Raw genomic sequence first — 25,271 nt, 5'->3', positions numbered from 1 at the left:
ATAACTTCATGGTGTGACTGATCAACTTAATTCCCCTGTAGTTACTGCAGGTCTGCACATCTCCCTCATGCTTAAAGATCGGTACCAGCACACTCCTTCTCCATTCCTCAGGCATCCTCTCCCCTTCCAGAATCCTGTTAAACAATCTGGTTAAAAACTCCACTGCCATCTCTTCTAAACATCTCCACGCTTCTACCGGTATGTCATCTGGTCCAACCGACTTTCCATTCTTCATCCTCTTAATCGCTGCTCTCACTTTCCTTAGTGTCCAACCTCTTATACAGTTCCTCATATGCCTTTTCCTTGGCTTTCGCCACATCCCTTTTTACCTGCTGCCGCATCTCCTTGTACTCCTGCCTACTTTTCTCATCACTCTGTCGATCCCACTTCTGTTTTGCCAACCTCTTTCCCCTAATGCTCTCCTGCACTTCCTCATTCCACCACCACGTCTCCTTGTCTTGCTTTCTATTTCCAGATGTCACACCAAGTACTTTTCTAGCTGCCTCCCTCATCACTCCTGCAGTAGTTGGCCAATCATCCAGCACCTCTTCACCACCACCAAGCCCCTGTCTGACCTCTTCCCTGAACCTCACACTACACTCTTCCTCCTTCAGTTTCCACCATCTTATTCTTCTTTCAAACCTTACTTCCCTCCTCTTCTTCTTCGCCTCCAAAACCATCCTACAGACCACCATTCGATGCTGTCTAGCTACACTGTCCCCCGCCAACACCTTACAGTCTCCAATCTCCTTCAGGTTGCATCTCCTACACAGAAGATAATCCACCTGTGTGCACCTTCCTCCACTCTTATACGTCACCCTATGATCCTCCTTTTTCTTAAAATACGTGTTCACCACTGCCATTTCCATCCTTTTAGCAAAATCTACCACCATCTGCCCTTCCACATCCTCTCCTTAAAACCATACCTACCCATCACCTCCTCATCACCTCTGTTCCCTTCACCTACATGCCCATTAAAGTCTGCCCCAATCACCAATCGTTCTTTCCTAGGTACACCATCTTCCACTTCATCTAATTCACTCCAGAATCTTTCCTTCTCCTCCATCTCACAGCCAACTTGTGGAGCATAGGCACTGATGACATTTATCATCATCCCTTCAACTTCCACCTTCACGATCATCACCCTATCAGAAACTCTCTTCACCTCCACTACACTCTTACTGTTCTCCTTCTTCAGAATCACCCCTACACCATTTCTCTTCCCATCCACACCATGATAAAACAGTTTAAACCCACCTCCAATGTTCCTGGCCTTACTCCCTTTCCACTTGGTCTCCTGAACACACAGCATATCTACCTTTCTCCTCTCCATCATATCAGCTATCTCTCTCCCTTTACCCGTCATAGTACCAACATTTAAAGTACCAACCCGAACCTCTACTCTCCTACACTGCTCCTTTTCCTGCCGTCTCTGTAGACGCCTTCCTCCTCTCCTTCTCCTCCTTCGGCCAACAGTAGCCCAATTTCCACCGGTACCCTGTCGGCTAACGATACCTGTGGCGGTCGTTGTTAACCCGGGCCTCGACCGAGCCGGTATGAAATTCTCATTTGTGATCCGCATATTTGATTTGGCACATGTTTTACGCTGGATGCCCTTCCTAACGCAACCCTCCCCATTTACCCGGGCTTGGGACCGGCACTAAGAGTGCACTGGCTTGTGCCCCCCTAATGGCTGGGTTTTACATTCCATCCATTACATGTTAAAAGTCATCAATTCCAATATGACTTGAGAAAAAGTCATATCTAATTTGAATAGTAATTGAGTATTTGACTCATATTGGACATAGGTTTAAAAGGGCACTAGTCCTCAACACCAAGACAAAATAAACTAACAAACAAAATAAACAGTTATAAACAGTAGAATTTTAAGGTTTTATTTTTATTTGTATTTTAACACTGCATTAACCAAGATCAACACAACAGCATCTTCAGCATGCCAGACTGAAACAAAGATCAAACAAGTCTGTCAAAAAAAAAAGACGTAGTATGCTATTAAAAGTAATTGTTCTTTTTAGAACAAGAAATAGTTTAATCACCCGCTTCATAACATTGCATCAGGGTTCTGGAGGAACGTTGTTTCATTTCACTGTGTACTGCGTCAGCTATATATGGTTGAAATGACAATAAAAGCTTCTTGACTTGACTCTTGACTTGATATGTGGAACCCCAAAATGGTTCTATATAAAACTATTTTAATAAATTAATTGCAAACAACCCCAAATGGTTCTTTGAATCCAAGTTAGATGGTTCTTTATTGTTAAGAGTTACAGTATTTAATATTGAATAAGAAAATAACACCAATCCTACAGAAGCGCATTGCATTCACAAAGAGAAAAAAACATCACAGAAAGGATCTCATAATTATGAGATAAGTTGGGGCAGTTTGTGGCAGGGGAGCATTTTAGCGCATAACACCAGATCTGCCGTTACTGCATTCTTTGCTCAGAAGCGCCTCATTGCGCAACAATGGAGATGTAGCAGATATAATATGGTTTGGCCTGATGACTGTATATTAGTTTAATTAGCTACTGGACATTTCCTCGCTGACCTGCTCCTCCTGCTTATTAATTTAGTTACAGTAAGTCTTGCTTCAGTTAATAGATACAGGGCATTAACTATTATTATTATTAATATATTTTAACATTGACTACTAATATGTGTTACACATTCTGACTGTTCATTTGATAAATTTTTATCAAGTGGACAGTGGACAGACAGAGTCTGTAACTCATATTAGTAGTTAAAATATAATAATAATAATAATAATAATGATAATCCTCAGATGTTGAAATATTATAATAATAATAATAATAATAATAGTTAATAAATAAATAAATTAGCAAAGGGGCAGGTCAGCGAGGAAATGTCCAGTAGCTAATTAAACTAATATACAGTTAGTTTTATCATGCCCTAACAAAACTTCATTCTTAGAGAGTTTTTCTATGCAATCTACGATGCATTGCACATTGTAATAGACTGCAAACAGGCATTCCACAACCTGTATCATGTCAATGTCTGCCTCTCTTAAAATATTCACGTTGTCCATTATAATGCTGGCACTTTCAGCCTTGAGGGGAGCAGGACATCCTTCTTTTTTTTTTCCTTCTGATAAAACAAAAGAACTTCATATTTAATAAAATATATTTGGTATTTAGCGGATGCTTTTATCCTAAGGGACTTACACTGTGTTTAATCTATACATTTATCAGTATGTGTTCCCTGGGACACTCTTTTAAATTGTTAACGCATTGCTTTAACAAATAGCTATAGGATTTCACAGAAATATAATATTAACTGATTTTTCTTATCTGCCTTAACTAAATGTACAAAATGTAAAGTGTTTACTCACAAACTGTGGCACTCCAAGAAAAGGAAACTGCTCCATTACTTCAGATGCAGGCCTCTCCATAATCTGTACTCTCTGGAAAAGCATGAGCTACATGCAGTTCTTGACCTCAGAGTAACTAGGGTTGCTTTTACACAACTGCAGGGTAATGGCATAAAGGTGTTCCCGGAAACTTTTCTCATCCTCCCCCATTACTTCCGAGTCCAACACAATCTGAAGTAGGAAGACAGTATTGTGCAGTACATCATTATGTCAAAGTCACAGAATAAACAGTTTTTTACAGTTTAATTTGGGTTGCCATGCTCCGTGTATAGTGTGAACAAATTTGCCGGGTTCAGTATGTAATGTAAAGAAGGTTGCCAGGTTTATTTACAGTCTGAGCAGGGTGAGCAGGTTCTGTGCATCGTGTAAGCAGGGATGCCAGGTTCTGTATATAGTGTATGCATTGTTATCAGGTTCAGTGTATAGTGTAATCAGGGTTGCCAAGTCCTGTATACATTGTTAGCGAGTTGTCAGAATAATGTTTATTAGCCAAATGTTGCTGATATACAGTGAGGAAAATAAGTATTTGAACACCCAGCTATTTTGCAAGTTCTCCCACTTAGAAATCATGGAGGGGTCTGAAATTGTCATTGTAGGTGCATGTCCACTGTGAGAGACATAATCTAAAAAAAAATTCCAAAAATCACAATGTATGATTTTTTAACTATTTATTTGTATGATACAGCTGCAAATAAGTATTTGAACACCTGAGAAAGTCAATGTTAATATTTGGTACAGTAGCCTTTGTTTGCAATTACAGAGGCCAAATGTTTCCTGTAGTTTTTCACCAGGTTTGCACACACACTGCAGGAGGGATTTTGGCCCACTCCTCCACACAGATCTTCTCTAGATCAGTCAGGTTTCTGGCCTGTCGCTGAGAAACACGGAGTTTGAGCTCCCTCCAAAGATTCTCTATTTGGTTTCGGTCTGGAGACTGGCTAGGCCACGCCAGAACCTTGATATGCTTCTTACAAAACCACTCCTTGGTTATCCTGGCTGTGTGCTTCGGGTCATAGTCATGTTGGAAGACCCAGCCTCGACCCATCTTCAATGCTCTAACTGAGGGAAGGAGGTTGTTCCCCAAAATCTCGCAATACATGGCCCCGGTCATCCTCTCCTTAATACAGTGCAGTCGCCCTGTCCCATGTGCAGAAAAACACCCCCAAAGCATGATGCTACCACCCCCATGCTTCACAGTAGGGATGGTGTTCTTGGAATGGTACTCATCATTCTTCTTCCTCCAAACACGTTTAGTGGAATTATGACCCAAAAGTTCTATTTTGGTCTCATCTGATCACATGACTTTCTCCCATGACTCCTCTGGGTCATCCAAATGGTCATTGTCAAACTTAAGACATGCCTGGACATTAAGCAGGGGAACCTTCCGTGCTATGCATGATTTCAAACCATGACGTCTTAGTGTATTACCAACAGTAACCTTGGAAACGGTGGTCCCAGCTCTTTTCAGGTCATTGACCAGCTCCTCCCGTGTAGTTCTGGGCTGATTTCTCACCTTCCTTAGGATCATTGAGACCCCAGGAGGTGAGATCTTGCATGGAGCCCCAGTCCGAGGGAGATTGACAGTCATGTTTTGCTTCTTCCATTTTCTAATGATTGCTCCAACAGTGGACCTTTTTTCACCAAGCTGCTTGGCAATTTCCCCGTAGCCCTTTCCAGCCTTGTGGAGGTGTACAATTTTGTCTCTAGTGTCTTTGGACAGCTCTTTGGTCTTGGCCATGTTAGTAGTTGGATTCTTACTGATTGTATGGGGTGGACAGGTGTCTTTATGCAGCTAACGACCTCAAACAGGTGCATCTAATTTAGGATAATAAATGTAGTGGAGGTGGACATTTTAAAGGCAGACTAACAGGTCTTTGAGGGTCAGAATTCTAGCTGATAGACAGGTGTTCAAATACTTATTTGCAGCTGTATCATACAAATAAATAGTTTAAAAATCATATATTGTGATTTCTGGATTTTTTTTTTTTAGATTATGTCGCTCACAGTGGACATGCACCTACGATGACCATTTCAGACCCCTCCATGATTTCTAAGTGGGAGAACTTGCAAAATAGCAGGGTGTTCAAATACTTATTTTCCTCACTGTGTACTGCAAGTTGCATACTGAGTAATAGTATAATAAAAAATAATTGTTTTATTATTATTTTAGCTGCCACAGATTGTTGCAACAGACTTTGTAAATGTGGAACTAATGTATTCAGACTTTAATATGTTTGTTACAAAACTTAGCTGTCATAAACCAGTTTAGGGGAATGGGTAAACTTCAGTGACAAGAATGTTGGGAATTTTATTAGGGATGGCAGAAAGCCACAAATTAGTAAATTGTAATTACATTAAAAACAAAGTACAAATAAAATATTTTTCTTAGGGATTTTATTAATGATTGAACAGAGTCAATAGTATATGTTCAATTCAATTAATTTTTATTTGTATAGCGCTTTTAACAAGGAACAATGTCTCAAAGCAGCTTTACACAGATAATGTGTTGATAAAAAGTGAATATGTTCTTTATAAGTAAGTTTGTCCCTGATGAGCAAGCTGGTGGCGACTGTGGCAAGGAAAAACTCCCCCCGAGACGGCATAAGGAAGAAACCTTGAGAGGAACCAGACTTAAGAAGGAACCCGTCCTCGTCTGGGTTGCACCGAATGTCCATTTATAGCAGATATACGATGTTGCAGGGTGCAGTGATGATGATCAGAAGCGAAAAGTAGTCCTGAGTCAGTGTAGCAGACTGTTGACATTAACTGCTGTCCAATCCATCCTCAAAAGTGCCCATTCTTACTCCAGAATTTCATGGAACCACCCAAGGCGTTGATGAGAAACTGTCCCAAGCTGCACAGAATGGCCTCCAGTCGAAGAGAACACTATCCAGAGGCAGGCCTGGACGAAGTGGGAAAATCCACGAAGGGGAGAGGGGCAGGAACAGTGGTCACTGGAGCCCAGGAGCATGTTTAGCTCGACAAAGAGAGAGAGAGAGAGAGAGAGAGAGAGAGAGAGAGAGAGAGGGGTGACAGGAAGAGAAGGATATGGATTATTAAGTGTCTTTATTGTTGTATGAAAGTTAATATCACTGTGCAGTTTGGACTCTGGCAAGGATATGTGCTTTCACTTGGGAGTGTTATGTAAAAACTAGTTAAGGTTGTCTGTGAATTCACTTTCACTTGTTTATTAATTAAAAGTGTATCAGAATATTATAAGAAATCCAAGCATAAACACTTTTGGCTCAAGCATGACACTTGCACTGCTTATGCACATGGTTTCTAAGAAATCTTTTGTGTTTATTTGATCAAGTTTTTTGAAAGCCTCGCCATTACACTGCTATCAAATTAATCTCAATAAGGGTTTTTTAAGTTATATCGTAACAACACTATTTACAGATAATTTAGTGCTATAATTTATCAAAATAAAATGTTATACATTTATCACCAACAGGCTTCATCACAGTTTAGTACTTCGTTAGAGAAGCAAATTCAGCAGGACTGCAATGACATAAATCAAATGTATAACTTATAGCAAATTTACTTCAGGAATAGGCGTTGAATGTATATCCAAGTATGCAAAAGTATTTTGACAGTTTTATATGGAATTGTATAAAAAAACAAAGCAATAACAAGGTAGCTTCAGGCACAATATTTCACATATTTCATCTGTGTCACTCACATTTCATGCTTTAAAAATGAGAGTTCTTCTTTTTCTTCTTTCGGCTTCTCCCAATAATGGCTTCTCCCATTAGGCACAGCGGATCATCCTTCTCCATACCCTCCTGTCCTCTACATCTGCCTCTTTCATCCCAACCATCTTTTACTTAATGCCACTGTCTCTAAACCATACAACATCGCAGGTCTCACCACAGTCCTATAAACTTTCACTTTCACCCTCGCAGATACTCTTCTATCACAAATCACTCCTGCTATCATTCTTCTCCACCCACTCCACCCTGTCTGCACTCTTTTCTTCACTTCTCTAAAACACACTCCATTACTTTGCACTGTTGACCTCAGGTACCTGAACTCCTCCACCTTCTCCACCTCTTCTCCCTGCAACTGCACCCCTCCACTGCCCTCCCTCTCATTCACACACATGTACTCTTTCTTACACCTACTCACTTTCATTCCCCTTCTCTCCAGCATGTACCTCCATCTCTCCAGGCTCTTCTCAACCTGCTCTCTACTCTCACCACAAATCACAATATCATCCACAAACATCATAGTCTGATCTCGTCCATCAACCTGTTCATCACCACTGCAAACAGGAAAGGGCTCAGAGCTGATCCTTGATGCAGTCCAACCTCCACCTTTAACAAGTCTGTCGTTCCTACTGCACACTTCACTGCTGTCAAACTGTTCTCATACATGTCCTGCACCACCCTCACATACTTCTCTGACACACCTGACTTCCTCATACAATACCACAACTCCTCTCTCGGCACCCTGTCATACGCTTTCTCTAAATCCACAAACGCACAGTGCAACTCCTTTTGACCTTCATTATACTTTATCATCATAATTCTTAAAGCAAATATTGCGTCTGTGGTGCTCTTCCTCGGCATGAAACCATACTGCTGCTCACAGATGGTCACCTCTTCTCTCAGCCTGGCTTCCACTACTCTTTCCCATAACTTCATGGTGTGACTGACCAACTTTATTCCACTGTAGTTACTGCAGGTCTGCACATCTCCATTATTTTTAAAAACCGGTACCAGCACACTCCTTCTCCATTCCTCAGGCATCCTCTCCCCTTCCAAAATCCTGTTAAACAATCTTGATAAAAACTTCAATGCCATCTCTCCTAAACAGCTCCATGCTTCTACCGGTATGTCATCTGCTCCAACCGATTTTCCACTCTTCATCCTCTTAATCGCTGCTCTCACTTCCTCCTTACTAATCCTATACACTTCCTGCTTCACCGTCTCCACACCATCCAACCTTCTCGCTCTCATTTTCCTCGTTCATCAGCTGCTCAAAATACTCCCTCCTTCTTCTCAACACACTCTCCTCACTAGTCAACACATTTCCATCTCCATCCTTTATTGCTCTTACATGCAGCACATCCTTTCCAGCTCGGTCCCTTTGCCTGGCCAATCGGTACAAATCCTTTTCTCCTTCCTTAAAGTCCAACTTCTCAAACAGCTCCTCATATGCCTTTTCCTTGGCTTTCGCCACATCCCTCTTTACCTGCTGTCGCATCTTCTTGTACTCCTGCCTACTTTTCTCATCACTCTGTCGATCCCAATTCTGTTTCGCCAACCTCTTTCTCCTTATGCTCGGCTGTACTTCCTCATTCCACCACCACGTCTTTTTCTTTCTTTTTTTCCCCAGATGTCACACCAAGTATCTTTCTAGCTGTCTCCCTCATCTCTTCTGCAGTATTTGCCCAATCATCCAGCATCTCTTTAGCACCACCGAGCCCCTGTCTGACCTCTTCCCTGAATCTCACACTACACTCTTCCTCCTTCAGTTTCCACCATCTTATTCTTTTTTCAGTCCTCACTCTCCTCCTCTTCTTCTTCACCTCCAAAACCATCCTACAGACCACCATCCTGCTTATGCTGTCTAGCTACACTGTCCCTGGCCAACACCTTACAGTCTCCAATCTCTTTCAGGTTCCATCTCCTACATAGAACATAGTCCACCTCTGTGCACCTTATTCCACTCTTATACGTCACCCTATGATCCTCCTTCTTCTTAAAATAAGTGTTCACCACTGCCATTTCCATCCTTTTAGCAAAATCTACCACCATCTGCCCTTCCACAATCCCCTCCTTAAATCCATACCTACCCTTCACCTACATGCCCATTAAAGTCTGCCTCAATCACCAATAATTTTTTTCCAGGTACCTCCCACCACTTCATCTAACTCACTCCAGAATTTTTCCTTCTTCTCCATCTTACAACCTACTTGTGCAGCATAAGCACTGATGACATTTATCATCACCCCTTCAACTTCCAGTTTCACATTCATCACACTATCAGAAACTCTCTTCACCTCCACTACACTCTTACTAAACTCTTCCTTCAGGATCACCTCTACACCATTTCTCTTTCCATCAACACCATAATAGAACAGTTTAAACTCCCCTCCAATGTTCCTGGCCTTACTCCCTTTCCACTTGGTCTCCTGAACACACAACATATCTACCTTTCTCCTCTCCATTATATCAGCTACCTCTCTCCCTTTACCAGTCATAGTAGCAACATTTAAAGTGCCCACCCGTACCTCCACTCTCCTACACTTCACCTTTTCCTGCTGTCTCTATAGATGTCTTCCTCCTCTCCTTTTCCTCCTTCGGCCAACAGTAGTCCAATTTCCACTGGAACCCTGTTGTCTAACAATACCTGTGGCGGTTGTAGGTAACCTCGGCCTCAACCGATCCAGTATGAATTTCTGATTCGTTATCTGCATATATGATTTGGCATGTTTTACGATTGATGCCCTTCCTAACGCAACCCATTTATCTGGGCTTGGGACCGGCACTAAGAGTGCACTGGCTTGTGCAACCCTACTTTAAAACTAAGAGTTAAAATTGACATTTTCACTTTGAATTCTATACTTCCTGATGGCATGCTCTCCCTTCTCTGCTCATTCATTTAATTTCAATTAATTTTCATTTGTATAGTGCTTTTAAAAATTGACATGGTCTTAAAGCGGATTTGCAGAGATAAAGGGGCTATAAAAGAATGCATGTTTGTTTTTTTTATAACTGTTTGTTCCTAATAGGGCTGCTGCTATCAATGATTTTAATGTCGAATATTCTAACGATTATTCCATTGATTCACTGAGTAATTGAATAAGAAGTACTTTTTCTTTATTAAAGAGCAATACTAACGTATTTTTCGGACTATAAGCCGCTACTTTTTTCCCAAGTTTTGAACCCCGCGGCTTGAACAACAAAGCGGCTTATTTATGGATTTTTCCTCGGTTTTTCCCGGATTCACAAACTTCAAGCCAAAAAACTGAGCCCCATAACATTAGACCAATGAAATTTCCGAACGGAAACGCAAAAACGCACCTCACCTCACCCACACACCTCACATTCCAGCACGACAATGACAAAAGATAAACTCCCCAGAGAAATACAGTGGTAGCTTGACATATGAGTTTAATTTGTTCCATGGTCGAACTCATATCTCAATTTGCTCGCACATCAAATCAGTTTTCCATATTTCGGGGAAAACTGATTTCGGGGAAATATATATCCACCCCGATTTTATGTTTCATGTTATTAAATTGGAAAATACATTACTAAATAACAAATCTTAATCAAAACATAATAGAAAGAGAATGTAAAGATATAATAAGGTTTTATTTAGTGTATTTTCTTTGGAGATGAGACGACTTGAGCTAACGAAAACGCCAGTGGGGGGGTGTGTGTGTGTGTGTGTGTGTGTGTGTGTGTGTGTGTGTGTGTGTGTGTGTGTGGAGGGGGGGTAGAGGCGATAAGCGGCGGCGGAGGGAAAACTCGTTTTTTACTATCACTCCTGTACACTACGTATCCCTAAACTTTAAAAGTTGTACTTTTTCTTATTTGCTTATCTTAATTTTCGTCACAATCTTCGCTTTCTGGCTTCGCTTCGCCATCTAGCAGCGGTGTCTTGATCTCGTACCTCAATTTTTTGCTCGCGTAAAAAAAAGCAAAAAAATCGACCAAGTGACCGCTCGTACCTCGGAAAACTCGTACATTAATGCACTCGTAGGTCAAGGTACCACTGTAGTTGTGAAAGGAAGGAGGAAGACAGTGAACAATGACTTACTTGGTTGGCTACTGTTTAGGTACAAGCCGTTGTAGCGTGTTGAGTCTGGGTCAAGGGAGAGCTCACTAACTCCAGTTGCAACAGAAATCATATTAGCACAGACAGGTTTCCAAAACTAGTGCTTTCAAATTTTTCTTGGCAACAGCGTTATGGGTTAGTCAAAGAAACTTAGAAATGAGCATCAGAAAATAAAAAGGACATAATCCTCAGTCTCCACACACGCAGTAAAACCGGAAGAATGCAGTGCCGGTCTTTTCCCAAAATACTGCTATGCTCCTAATAGAAGCACAACATATTGCATTTAGTGTCTTTTGTTAAAGCCTGTGTAAAGTTCATAAGTTTCAGTGTAGACATGAAACTGCGGCTTATAGACAAAATATTTGTAAAATTCAGTGGGTGATTATATAAGGGTGCGCCTTATAGTCCGGAAATTACGGTAAATAAGATGTAGAAAATTAGACTGGTCTTTTAAAATTAACAAGTAATTAGTTTTTTCTTTTTTTTAGGAAATTTTTTTTTTTTTTTTTTTTTTTTTGCTAAAATTGCATAGAAGAATATCTGTAAACACATTTAGTTCATTTAATTGGCACATTACATCAAAATGCAAATACAGTGTGTTCAAAAAGTCCCTCCACATTGGCAACGTAGAGTAGTTTATGGGAAAATATTAGTTTAATGAAGCTCTTTATTATTATCACCTGTCCAGCATGCTCCAGTGTTTAGCAGGTGGTGCATGAATAATTAATCCATGGGAAACACAGTGCTCCGTGTTTAGTTAAATGGACTATACTAATTTTTGTAATCGAATTACTCATGTTACTCGAGGAATCGTTTCAGCCCTAGTTCCTGAGCATGCCAGTGGTGACTGTGGCAAGGAAAAACTCCCTGAGATTGCATGAAGAAGAAACCTTAAGAGGAACCAGGCTCAAAAGGGAACCATCCTCATCTGAGTGGCACCGAATGTCCATTCATTACAGTTGTTAAGGTGTGCAGTGAGGAACACTTAAAATCCATCCTAAAAGTTCTTGAGTAGCTCAGTCATTTCATGGATCTTGAGGCTTTTGATGTGGACCCATCACCAGCTGCACATGATGATTTGTATGAGTCCCACCACAGTCATGTATGTTGGGTTCCAACGAGGTTTATTTGATCAGATAAGCTGGAGCTTGCATTTATATGCCACAATTCAGCCATGAATGATCGACATGACATGTACATTGTTGGTTGAGAAAGGTTGAAAGTGATCGCAGATTGTAAGTTTAAGTGGCATACAAATTGTTGATGTTGAAGCTTGTACTTAAAAACGCAATCTTGTTTCAGGATGCTAAAATTTGTCCAGGTGGTCAGCATTGGGTTGTTCAGAAGAGACTTCTTACCACTTTTCTTACCACTTTTTTTTTTTCTTACCCCATTTTGTATTGACAATGAATATCATCAAGGGCACCTGCTAAAATGTCAAATGTGTGGGAACCTTTCAAACTCAAATTATGAGTGCAGCACATGTCTGTTTGCACCCACTCTTATCTTGTGGTTCCTGGGTTTGCTTTAGAGTTGCTACAAACAGAGTTCTCTATTTTGATTTACATCAATATTCTGTTCATTAAACATACTGAATGAGAAATATATACATTCTTAGATAGAAGGTTTTCTACACGTCTTTTACGCATTATAAAGCACAGTTGTTGCTAACAAAGATGCCTGAAGATATCAGCATGACTATGAAAATTGTGGAAGGTATGCCTATAAATAGTTAAGGTCATATTCCTATTAAATGGGTAGTTCAGCTTTTTTAGGTGGGATGTTATGATATACTTATGCCAAGTCAGTGTATTAAAATGCAGTGGACAAAGCCTCTTTCTAAACTAAGGAAACATCTTTTTTAACTATCAATACAACCTCACAGGGATTATATAACTGAGATCTACATGCTGAGCAGTTTTTAAGCTGCTTTTATATCTCATAATGAAGCTGTTGCCTTTATTACCCTTAAATATGGCCAGGGTTTAATTAATTTCCTTTTAGTTAAGCTTTAGTATAATATGATGGGGTTTTAAACACTGCTGTTTGACTTGTCCGTAACAATGTACAATACTTCAAATAAAACATGCCCCAAAAAAAGTTAATGACTGATTTTTTTTTTTACTCTGGAAAAAAAAAAATAGAAATGCATAGAAAACAACTCAATTACAGTAACAAGAGTAAATGTAATGGGTTAAATTCCACCTTTGCTCTTTTCTTTGTTGTAATCTTGCATAAGTGTGTGTGTGTGTGTTTGTGTGTTTGTGTGTGTGTGTGTGTGTGTGTGTGTGTATATCTGTGTGTAACAGGCATCACATATTTTGCTATGGCATCCTTAATATGATTAGTAGTATGGATGAATTGTCTGACATTACAACACTCAGACCTCAGAAACAGAGAAAAACCTACACACCAGTGATTATCAGTAGATTAAACACACTCACAGGAACCATCTATAAGCACATGCATGAAATTTGTTTACTTTTATTCTCTTCTTTGTCTATCTTTCTTCCATTTCTTATGTTTATGGCTGAGTAGAGGCTTCTCTACAGCAATCTCCACTGTACAAATATGGACTTGGAGGAACAAGATGTGCCTTCAGTGATCGAGAGAAAATCAAAGGATAATAGTCAAGATGAAGAACAGGTAAGATGGGCATATATCTATCTTCACAGAAGCTTGCAGTCTCTGGTTACGGTATTTGTATTGCAGCAAGTATAGTTCAGCATGCCAATTATTTGGTTCTTTAGCTCTTACTATTACACATTTGACAAAGACAGACAAAAGCCTTTGTCACATATTTTTACAGCACAATGAAGTTGGGGAAGTTGGTGTCAGTGTGCATGCAGACTTTGAACTTCTGATAAGGAAACCAGAGCCTTAACTCAATCATCTGTAGTTTATTCTGTGGCATCTTTAGCAATGCCACTGATATAAATTTAAGCATGCATTCTGGCTGTGTCTTTCTCAGGAAGGTGGTTGGAAGATAATGGAAAGCATACAAGAGTCAAACAGCAATGTGAAAAAACCAATCAAGCAAGAAGGCTTCCTGCTGAAGAGGAAAAAAAGGCCAATGAAAGGTTGGCATAAGGTGAATCCCTTACTTCTTTATATTTAGATATAGCCCTTAAAGTAAAATTACACAGATATTTTATTATTTTTTTTAAGTTGGATATAGACATTACCTTCCATGAAAGCAATCACTCCTGAAGAAAGTGAGCATAGTGATGGGTTGCAATAATTCACCTTCCAGAATTGCATAAAAGGAAGGATTCCTGTGAATAAACTATTTCAACAAAACCTTTTTTGATGTAATGGGATTTTTACATAGGCTGTTCATTAGAAGCATTAGAAGCATTTTGGTTAAGCTTTGCCCAAAATGCTTACATTTTTGTATAAATAAATAAGATTGGCCTGTGTGAAAATTTACCTTTGCCATGTCCTGCTTGATGAAGTATTCAGAGCCTACCAAGAGTGCTCCAAGTTTTCCTTATGCCATGACAGCAATTAAGGTCTCCTGCAGTGTAATACAGCAGGCAATGACAAAGCTGCACTATGCACTTTCATGATTTCAACTTGGGAGTTCTCAACAATAAGCAAAACCTAGCTGCTACTTGGAGCCTTAGTAGGGAGATCAAAGATGGCGGCGTGGCAGTAGCTTGCAGCGCCCGCTTCGGATCCAAAATGGTTTTATTTTTATGTTGTAGCCCGTCTCATGCAACATATGGACATCAGAGCAAATGGTGTCTGTGTGTACCATTGCCAGACTCTACAGAAATACAGAAATGATCCAAAACACCGTCATTAATGATGATCTGCAGGAGAAGCTACGTGATCTCTTTGAGCACTTTGCAACCAGAGGGGTAAACACGCTTGATCCTGGGCGCATACCTCGCAAAGCTTAGCCCCATCTCGGCTACTCACAGCACATCTCTGTTATGCTAATCACAGCATACATATCACACAACAGGCTTTCAAGACCAGTTTAAAAGCAGTTGGCCAGCAAATGCCATTTCTGCTCTTCAGGACGGCTTTGAATGTACTGACTGCGATATGTTTATGGAGGCTGCAACCAATGGCGACTTCACCGACTTGGTGGAGTATACATCATCAATGACCAGCTACATCAGCAAGAAAATCATCTTATGCCCCAACCAGAAACTTTTGATAACTGGAGACTGCTGGATAACTTTGGATTTGGATAACTGCTTTGTTTCTCCACTGCTGACACGAGAAAAGTTCTAGGCAGAATCAACCCACAGAAAGTTGCAGGACCAGACATCCTTCCTGGCAGAGTGCTCAGAGAATGTGTAGACCAACTGGCAGATGTTCTCACTGACATCTTCAACCAACGACACCATCTCCCCCAGCCCTCTATCACCTGGAAAAGAAGGATTCATATGTACGAATGCTGTTCATAGACTTTGGTTCAGCATTCAACACTATCATTCCTCAGCACCTGATTGGGGAACTGAGCCTGTTGGGCCTGAACATCTCTCTCTGTAACTGGATTCTGAACTTTTTGACTGAAAGACCTCAGGCAGTCCAGATCGCAAACAGCATTCCCAACACCATCACACTGAGCACTGGGGCTCCTCAGTCCTCTGCTTTTTAACTTCTAACCCATGATTGTGTGGCAATGCACACCTCCAATCACATCATTAAGTTTATTAATGACACGACATGGTGGGTTTCATTGGCAAGAAAGACGAATCGGCATACAGAGAGGTAGTGCAGAGGTTAACAGACTGGTGTAAAGCCAACAACCTGTCTCTGAACGTAGACAAAACTAAAGAGATGGATATTGACTTCAGGAGGGCACAAATTGTCTGCTCCCTGCTGAACATCAATGGCTCCTCTGTAAAGATCGTGGAGATCACCAAATACCTTGGTGTTTACCTGGCGAAGAACCTCACCTGGTCCATCAACACCAGCTCTGTAACAAGGAAAGCCCGGCAGTGTCTACATTCTGAGAAAACTAAGAAAGGCACAACTTCTACCACATATCCTCAACTGGAACTGCACCAGTCTGATTGCAAGACCCTACAGCGGATAGTGAGGGCGGATGAGCAGATCATCAGGGTCTCTCTTATTTTCATCATGGACATTTACACCACACACTACAAAGCCACCAGCATTGTGCCTGAACAGACACAACCCTCACACAAACTCTGTGTGTTATTATTATTTATTTATTTATTTATTTAAATTATTATTATTATTTTTTAATTATTTATTTGGACAATTCTTTTTGCACAACCTTCTGTACTGCATTCTTGCACAACCTTTTTGCACACAACCTTCATACTGTATACGGACAATCCTTCTTGCACAACCTACTGTACTAGTCTCCGCTACTGTTACCCTTTTCCTTGTCTCATGTTGTCTCTTGTCTCTCTTTTTTATTTTATTTTTTTTATTCCCCCTTCCCTTTTTTGTGCTAAATGTTACACATCTGCACTGTTGTTAGTTTAGAGGTTTGTGTACTTTTGTGTTACTTTTGTTAATTTATGTTTGCTGTGTTTGCTGTAGCACCTTGGTTCTGGGGAAATGTTTCGTTTCACTGTGTACTGCACTGTATATGGTTGAAATGACAAAAAATCCTACTTGATTTGACGAAGTACATCTTGATTTAGAGATAAAAATATATATATATATTATTATCAGTGTTGGGCAACGTTACTTTTAAAATTAATGCATTACAATATTGAGTTACTCCCCAAAAAAGTAACTAATTACGTTACTTAGTTACTTTTTATGGAAAGTCTTCTTCTTCTTCTTCTTCTTTCGGCTGCTCCCATTAGGGGTCGCCACAGCGGATCATCCGTCTCCATACCACCCTGTCCTCTACATCTGCCTCTTTCACACCAACTACCTGCATGTCTTCCCTCACCACATCCATTAACCTCCTCCTTGGCCTTCCTCTTTTCCTCCTACCTGGTGGCTCCATCCTCAGCATTCTTCTACCAATATAATTCATGTCCCTCCTCTGCACATGTCCAAACCATCTGAATCTCGCCTCCCTCACCTTGTCACCAAAACATCCTACATGCGCTGTCCCTTTAATAAACTCATTTCTAATGTTGTCCATCCTCGTCACTCCCAATGAAAACCTTAACATCTTCAGCTCTGCTACCTCCAGCTCCACCTCCTGTCTTCTACTCAATGCCACTGTCTCTAATCCATACAACATCGCAGATCTCACCACAGTCTTATAAACTTTCCCTTTCATTCTTGCAGATACCCTACTATCACAAATCACTCCTGTCACACATTTTCACATTTAGCTCCTAAACTCTGGAATAGTCTTCCTGACAGTGTTCGGGGTTCAGATACACTCTCCCAGTTTAAGTGTAGATTAAAAACATATCTTTTTAGCAAAGCCTACACATAACACACATCACACACATCACATCACAACCTTGTGCTCCAGAATATATGATTACATGCACATTATCAATGTGCTGTTAATATCATGAACAGCAGCTACGCTAATTCCTCTCCACTGCTTCTCTTTCTCTCCCCATCCCGAGGCATCCTGAGGTTTGGCCAGCTCCAGTCACGTCCCACCTCGTGAAGATTATGGACCTATGGATGATCATGGAGAAGTAGATGCCGAGTGTTTAAAGGCCCTGGCATGGAGAAGCTGATGCTGGATCTATGATGATCACAAATTGTTCTGTATTGTTGAAAGATTTATGACCAAACTCTTGATGTCACCCATATGAGGATGGGTTCCCCTTTGAGTCTGGTTCCTCTCAAGGTTTCTTCCTCATATCATCTAAGGGAGTTTTTCCTTGCCATTGTCGCCACGGCTTGCTCATCAGGGACAAACGCACACCATTCACCTTCACTGTTGTTTTCTGTAAAGCTGCTTTGAGACAATGTCTGTTGTGAAAAGCGCTATACAAATAAACTTGACTTGACTTGACTTGACACTTCTCCACCCACTCCACCCTGCCTGCACTGTTTTATTTACTTCTCTAACACACTCTCCATTACTTTGCACTGTTGACCCCAGGTACCTGAACTCCTCCACCTTCTCCACCTCTTCTCCCTGCAACGCACCACTCCACTGCCCTCCCTCTCATTCACACACATGTACTCTGTCTTACTCCTACTGACTTTCATTCCCCTTCTCTCCAGTGCATATCTCCACCTCTCCAGGCTCTTCTCAACCTGCTTACTACTCTCACCACAAATCACAATATCATCCACAAACATCATAGTCCAGGGAGACTCCTGTCTGACCTCGTCCGTCAACCTGTCCATCACCACTGCAAACAGGAAAGGGCTCAGGGCCGATCCTTGATGTAGTCCAACCCTCAACCTGAACCAGTCTGTTGTTCCTACTGCACACTTCACTGCTGTCACACTGTCCTCATACATGTCCTGCACCACCCTCACATACTTCTCTGACACACCTGACTTCCTCATACAGTACCACAGCTCCTCTCTCGGCACCCTGTCGTATGCTTTCTCTAAATCCAAAAATACACAATGCAATTCCTTCTGTCCTTTTCTATACTTCTCCATTAACATCCTCAAAGCAAATAAGGCATCTGTGGTGCTCTTCCTCGGCATGAAACCATACTGTTGCTCACAGATGGTCACCTCTTCTCTCAGCCTGGCTTCCACTACTCTTTCCCATAACTTCATGGTGTGACAGATCAACTTAATTCCCCTGTAGTTACTGCAGGTCTGCACATCTCCCTTATGCTTAAAGAACGGTACCAGCACACTCCTTCTCCATTGCTCAGGCATCCTCCCACCTTCCAGAATCTTGTTAAACAATCTAGTTAAAAACTCCACTGCCATCTCTCCTAAACATCTTTACAGGTATGTCATCTGGTCCAACCGACTTTCCACTCTTCATCCTTTTAATCGCTGCTCTCACTTTCTTTACAATCCACTTCCTTCTTCACCATCTCCACACCATCCAACCTTTTCCCTCTTTCATTTTTCCTCTTTCATCAGCTTCTCAAAATACTCCCTCCATCTTCTCAACACACTCTCCTCACTAGTCATCACATTTCCAGCTGCATCCTTTATTGCTCTAACTTTCAGCACATCCTTCCCAGCTCGGTCCCTCTGCCTGACTAATCAGTATAAATCCTTTCCTCTTTTCTTAGTGTCCAACTTTTCATACAGCTCCTCATATGCCTTTTCCTTGACTTTCACGACATCCCTCTTTACCTGCTGCTGCATCTCCTTGTACACCTGCCTACATTTCTCATCCCTACATCACATCCCTTTTATTTCCAGAAGTCACACCAAGTACCTTCCTAGCTGTCTCCTTTATCACTCCTGCAGTAGTTGCCCAATCGTCCAGCACCTCTTTACCACCACCGAGCCCCTGACTGACCTCTTCCCTGAATCTCACACTACAGTCTTCCTTCTTCAGTTTCCACCATCTTATTATTCTTCTTTCAGTCCTTACTCTCCTCCTCTTTTTCTTCACCTCCAAAACCATCCTACAGACCTCTATTTGATGCTGTCTAACTACACTGTCCACTGCCAACACCTTACAGTTTCCAATCTCCTTCAGGTTGCATCTCCTACACAGAACATAGTCCACCCTATGATCCCTACCACTTTATCTAATTCACTCCAGAATTTTTCCTTCTCCTCCATCTCACAGCCGACTTGTGGAGCATAGGCACTGATGACATTTATCATCACCCCTTCACTCAATGATACTTTTTTAAATTCACCACATTCACAATATGTGTTTTGGGTGGATTACTCCATCTTACCATGTAGTTTACTGGCCCTTATTGTTTTATTTCTTCTGCTGGTCCCTCCCACTTGGGCACTAGCTTGGCAGAGAATTTAGCAGTGGCGCTAGAAAGAGGATTCAATTCAATTAATTTTTATTTGTATAGCGCTTTTAACAATGAACATTGTCTCAAAGCAGCTTTACACAGATAATGTTTTGATTAAACGTAAATATGTTCTTTGTAAGTATGTTTGTCCCTGATGAGCAAGGCAAGGAAAAGCTCCCCGAGATGGCAAAAGGAAGAAACCTTGAGAGGAACCAGACTCAAGAGGGAACCCATCCTCATCTGGGTTGCACCAAATGTCCATTTGAAGCAGATATACAATGCTGCGGGGTACAGTGATGACGATCAGAAGCAAACTGCACTCCCGAGTCAGTGCAGCAGACCGCCGACACCAACTACAGTCCAATCCATCCTCAAAGCACCCGTTCTACTCCGGAATTACATGGAACCACCCAAGGTGTTGATGAGAGACCGTCCCAAGCTGCACAGAAGTGTGAAGATCCACGGAGGGGAGAGGGGCAGGAACAGTGTTCATTGGAGCCTCAGAAGCATGTTTAACTCGACCGAGAGAGAGAGAGAGAGAGAGAGAGAGAGAGAGAAGAATATGGATTATTAAGTGTCCCTATTGGTGTATGAAAGTTAATGTCACTGTGCAGTTTGGACTCCGGCAAGACTCGCTATGGCAGCATAACTAAAAGGGAGAACCAGAAGGTAACACAGACATGAGGGATCTCTGGGATAAGAGATGACCCACCACACTACCGTCAACAAACCCGAGTGAATATCCATGCTCCCTCCAGATCTGAGCCTTTACCTAAGAAAAATCTACTGATAAAAGGCTTGACTAAATAAATAAGTTTTCAACCTCGACTTGAACACTGAGACTGTGTCTGAGTCCCGAACACTGGTTGGAAGGCTGTTCCATAACTGTGGGGCTTTATAAGAGAAAGATCTGCCCCCTGCTGTAGTATTAATTATTTGAGGAACCAACAGATAGCCAGCACCTTTTGATCTAAGTAGGCGTGGAGGATCATACTGGTACAGAAGTTCACTCAGATACTGCGGTGCGAGACCGTTAAGTGCTTTATACGTCAGTAGTAATATTTTATAATCAATGCGAGATTTGATTGGGAGCCAGTGTAGATTGATTAAAACAGGGGTGATGTGGTCATATTTCCTAGATTTATTGAGGACTCTTGCTGCTGCATTCTGAACTAACTGAAGCTTATTTATGCACTTACTCGCACACCCAGACAGTAAAGCGTTACAGTAGTCTAATCTAGAAGTAACAAAAGCATGAACTAGTTTTTCTGCATCCTGTAACGACATCATATTTCTAATTTTGGCAATATTTCTAAGGTGAAAGAAGGCGATCCTGGTAATATTATTCACATGAAACTCAAAGGAAAGACTCGGGTCAATAATCACACCAAGGTCTTTGACAGCCGTACACGCTGAAATGGAAACACCATCCAGAGATCCTACGTAATCGGAAAGTTTACTTCTAGCTGCATGTGGTCCTAGTAAAAGTACTTCCGTCTTATCTGAGTTGAGCAGAAGAAAGTTATTAGGCATCCACTGTCTAATGTCCTTTACACACTTCTCAACATTAAGCTGATCTCACTCATCTGGCTTTGCTGAAATATACAGCTGTGTGTCATCAGCATAGTGTCATCAGGATGTGACATAAGCCAGACTAGATCTCCCGGGCAAAATTGTACATCTTTCCTCCTGACATTATAATATCTAGCTTGTTTGGCCGATGCAACCATATTCTGAGCATAAGCCCCTGTCATCTTCTTTTTTTTTGTTAATTACCGCATTGGTTGCCTGTTCTGGTGTCTGGGATTGGTGTATTAACCTGTTCAGTGGTCCTTGAGGAGTTTGCCAGTCATGAGTTTGGCTGTTGTTCTCTCTGTTGTCTCATGCTGAACTTTATTTATGGTAAACGAATTCAGGGATCTGCTGGTCCCAAGTATTAAGCTGATCTTCCATGTAGGCAGCCATCATGAGTTTCAGGGTTCTGGTGACCCTCTTGGTCTGGTTGGTCTGTGTAAAATCTTGTAAGTTTTTGGATTACTTCCCTTGGACCTTTCAGCAGCATTTGACACAGTCAACCACAAGACACTTTTGTCAAGCCTCAAGAGCCTCGGTATCCGCGGAACAGCATGGGAATCGTTTGCTTCCTACCTGGAAGGTCGCTCATACCAGGTAACATGAAGGGGATCCACATCTGCCCCGTGCAGACTCACCACTGGTGTCCCACAAGGCTCGGTACATGGTCCCCTCCTTTTCTCCCTCTATATCCACTCCATTGATGAAGTCATATCCTCACATGGGTTTTCTTATCACTGGTATGCAGATGATACTCAACTAATCTTTTCTTTCCCTCCATTAGATACCACAGTTTCCATTCGGATCTCGGCATGCTTGACAGACATATCTTCATTAGTGAGTGCTCACCAACTAAAACTCAACCCCAGCAAAACAGAACTGCTGGTCATCCCAGGTGATTCATCTCCAGGTCAAGATCTCCAAATAACACTTCATGACTCTCTGCTCTCCCCTTCAGCCACTGCTCGTAACCTTGGGGTAACTATGGACAATAAACTGTCCTTCTTCCCACATGTCTCTAATGTGGCTCGTTCTTGTCGATTTCTTCTCTACAACATTCGAAGGATTCGACCATTTCTGTCCACACAGGCTGCCCATGTGCTTGTTCAGTCTCTTGTCATTTCAAGACTCGACTACCGCAACTCGCTGCTGGCAGGTCTTCCCCTGAACGCTATTCGTCCACTGCAAATGATCCAAAATGCAGCTGCACGGCTTGTGTTCAATCAGCCCAAGTTCTCCCACACCACCCCACTGCTGTGCTACCTTGACTGGCTTCCAGTAGCTGCACGTATCAGATTCAAAACACTGATGCTTGCCTACAAGGCCAAAAATGGACTAGCGCCATCTTACCTCAGTGACCATCACATCTCGCACTGCACCACGCTGTCTGAGATCCTCCAGCACTGCTCAAATGGTACCACGTTAAAATAGGTAAGTACAGAGGTAAGTACACTTAAAGGATCTTTTCTGTTCTGGCACTGAGGTGGTGGAATGAACTTTCCCTAGATGTCCGTACAGCGGAGTCCCTGGCTATCTTCAAGCGACGACTGAAGACCTACCTTTTCCTGAAACACTTAAATTTGCACTTTACAAGTTTGTAGAATTCAAGAGTTATATTTATATTGAGTTTGTAATCTGGCGTACCAGTGTAGATTTATTCATTACTAGAGACTCAAAGCACATTTGTACGTCGCTCTGGAAAAGGGAGTCTGCTAAATGGCGCAAATGTAAATGTAAATGTCCCCAGTTTTTGCAAAAATGTTAGTAGCCTAATGTAAACTGGGGGCCACGATTAGAGAAAATCTGGTGAATTAGTACCCCATCTGGTGACGATTTCCTCCAGATGGATCTTTATACTTTTCTGAGCTTTGCTGTCCTGTAGAGGAAACATCTCCCCCCACTTAGTAAAGAAGTCAACAATCACCAGCAGGTAGGTGTTTTGCCTTTTACTGTTGGGAAATTGCCCCATTACTTCAAGTCACACTGTGTATCCTGCCAGGTCTTCGGCTGTCCAAGATGGCCCCATCATACCCCTAAGATGGTATGGAAATAGTGAAGGAAATTGGAGATCAAGGATAGTGGCACTACAGTTGGTATTTCTCCCCTTGATCCTTTAGCGGAAGCTTAGGGTACAGTACACCTTGGTGGATATCAAAGCTGATCTAGTAAGAAAGCACCTTTTGGTGTTGCAGATTGGTTTTTAACTGTCTTACTGTATCATCTCTGTCTTAAGCTTGGGCAATCTCAGCCAAGGAATGGGGCGAGGTCAGGCTGATGATGGAGGATGACATTCAAGCCGGGCGCTACTTTCGTAGAGGGAGATATGACCACCCTCGACAAAGCATCAGGTCCGACGTTGAGACATCCCTTCCGGTAGCACACCTTGAAGTGGAATTGTTGTCAGCTTGCTCTCCTCTTCCATCTCCACTTGCCATTAACCGATTGCAGATTAAATGACATTAACCAGGTGTCACCTTCCAAATGGTCTGGCTTTGATATAAGCACCACAGGGGACGACCAGGATGATGAGGAGGGCTCTATAATGCCATCTTGTAACATTTTGTCCACTTTTTTTGATAATATCCTTTTCCAAAGGTGAAACTCTATACACCCTGCTTTTCACGAGTACATTATCCAGGGTGGAGATATGGCCTCACAATGGCAGTCTGGCCCAGCATATTGGAATCAGCTACTTCAGCTCTTGCTCCTTGTCAGAGTCCCACTGGGAGGAGTAGGCCTCGTCCAGCATGGTCATGCATGGAAAGTAGTGTTTCAGGTAGTAGAGTGTAATATAGAGTCACTATTGAATCTGGTTGAAAGTTATTATTTGTCAGTTTTTTTATCCCTTGATCAGAGAGGAATGGGTGGTACTAATATACCCACCTGGTTGGTAGGCCATACATTCTTTTCACCAAATCCAGTACTGCAGCGGTCTTTATGATAAAATCCAATCCCAGGAGGATAGAAAAGGTCAGGTTGGCGTCATCCAGGATGTGGGATCCATTAAAAAACGCAATAAGACAGAAGCTTTGGGGATGGATTTGGATTGTACTTAATGTCAACAGTCTGCTATACTGTCTCAGGACTAAAGTTTGCATTTAATTACCATCACTGCACACCTCAACATCGTTAAGCTGTAATAAATGGACTGCCACTCATAATCATACATCGGGGCCTTGAACTTGGAGACATGCACTTTATCACCCGCGATAACAAACTTCTGTTGCTGCTGTTCTTCAGGGGGTGCATGGACTACTTCATCTACTGGACCCTTCCAGACCCTGTGTTGCATCAAGATAAAGGATCTCCCAGTGTCAACAATTGCCCTTATTCTTTCCCTAGCAACCATCAGTGGCACCTGGAGAAGGAAGGGTGTATGTGGATTTAAGTCATGAGGATGTGCGAGTGACATCCTTGCTAGTTCTTTGGGATCACGGCTTCCAGGTGGTTTGTTAGAGCCTTTTTTCTTAGGATTCAACTTTTCCACCTTTTGCCTAGCTTCCCATACAGTCCATTTCCACATTGGAGCCCACCTTCACACGTTGTTTGACAGTGGTTACTGTCCCTCTTGCATCCTGCAACCTTGGGGTTGATAATGTTAAGGTTGTGGCTTGCAAACTCCCCCTTGTTAATGTCTGCATTCCATTTATTTTAAGCAGAGGGCATAATTGTAA

At 41.8% G+C, this 25,271-nt stretch overlaps 1 protein-coding gene across 1 annotated transcript in view; it reads left to right on the top strand.

The window, feature by feature from the left end:
- osbpl3a (oxysterol binding protein-like 3a) overlaps nucleotides 1-25,271 on the top strand; it is a 64,235-nt gene that overhangs the window by 2,482 nt on the left and 36,482 nt on the right. The window contains exons 2-3 of the mRNA XM_083543278.1: nucleotides 13,739-13,846; nucleotides 14,172-14,291. Of these exons, the coding sequence (XP_083399404.1) occupies nucleotides 13,772-13,846; nucleotides 14,172-14,291 (195 nt within the window). The 5' untranslated portion in view covers nucleotides 13,739-13,771. The remainder of the gene's footprint in view (nucleotides 1-13,738; nucleotides 13,847-14,171; nucleotides 14,292-25,271) is intronic.

Source organism: Silurus aristotelis (assembly GCF_946808225.1).
Source record: "Silurus aristotelis genome assembly, chromosome: 6".
Lineage (NCBI taxonomy): Eukaryota > Metazoa > Chordata > Actinopteri > Siluriformes > Siluridae > Silurus > Silurus aristotelis.
The sequence above is the reverse complement of the archived record's forward strand: the minus strand, read 5'-3'. Positions and strand labels throughout refer to the sequence as shown.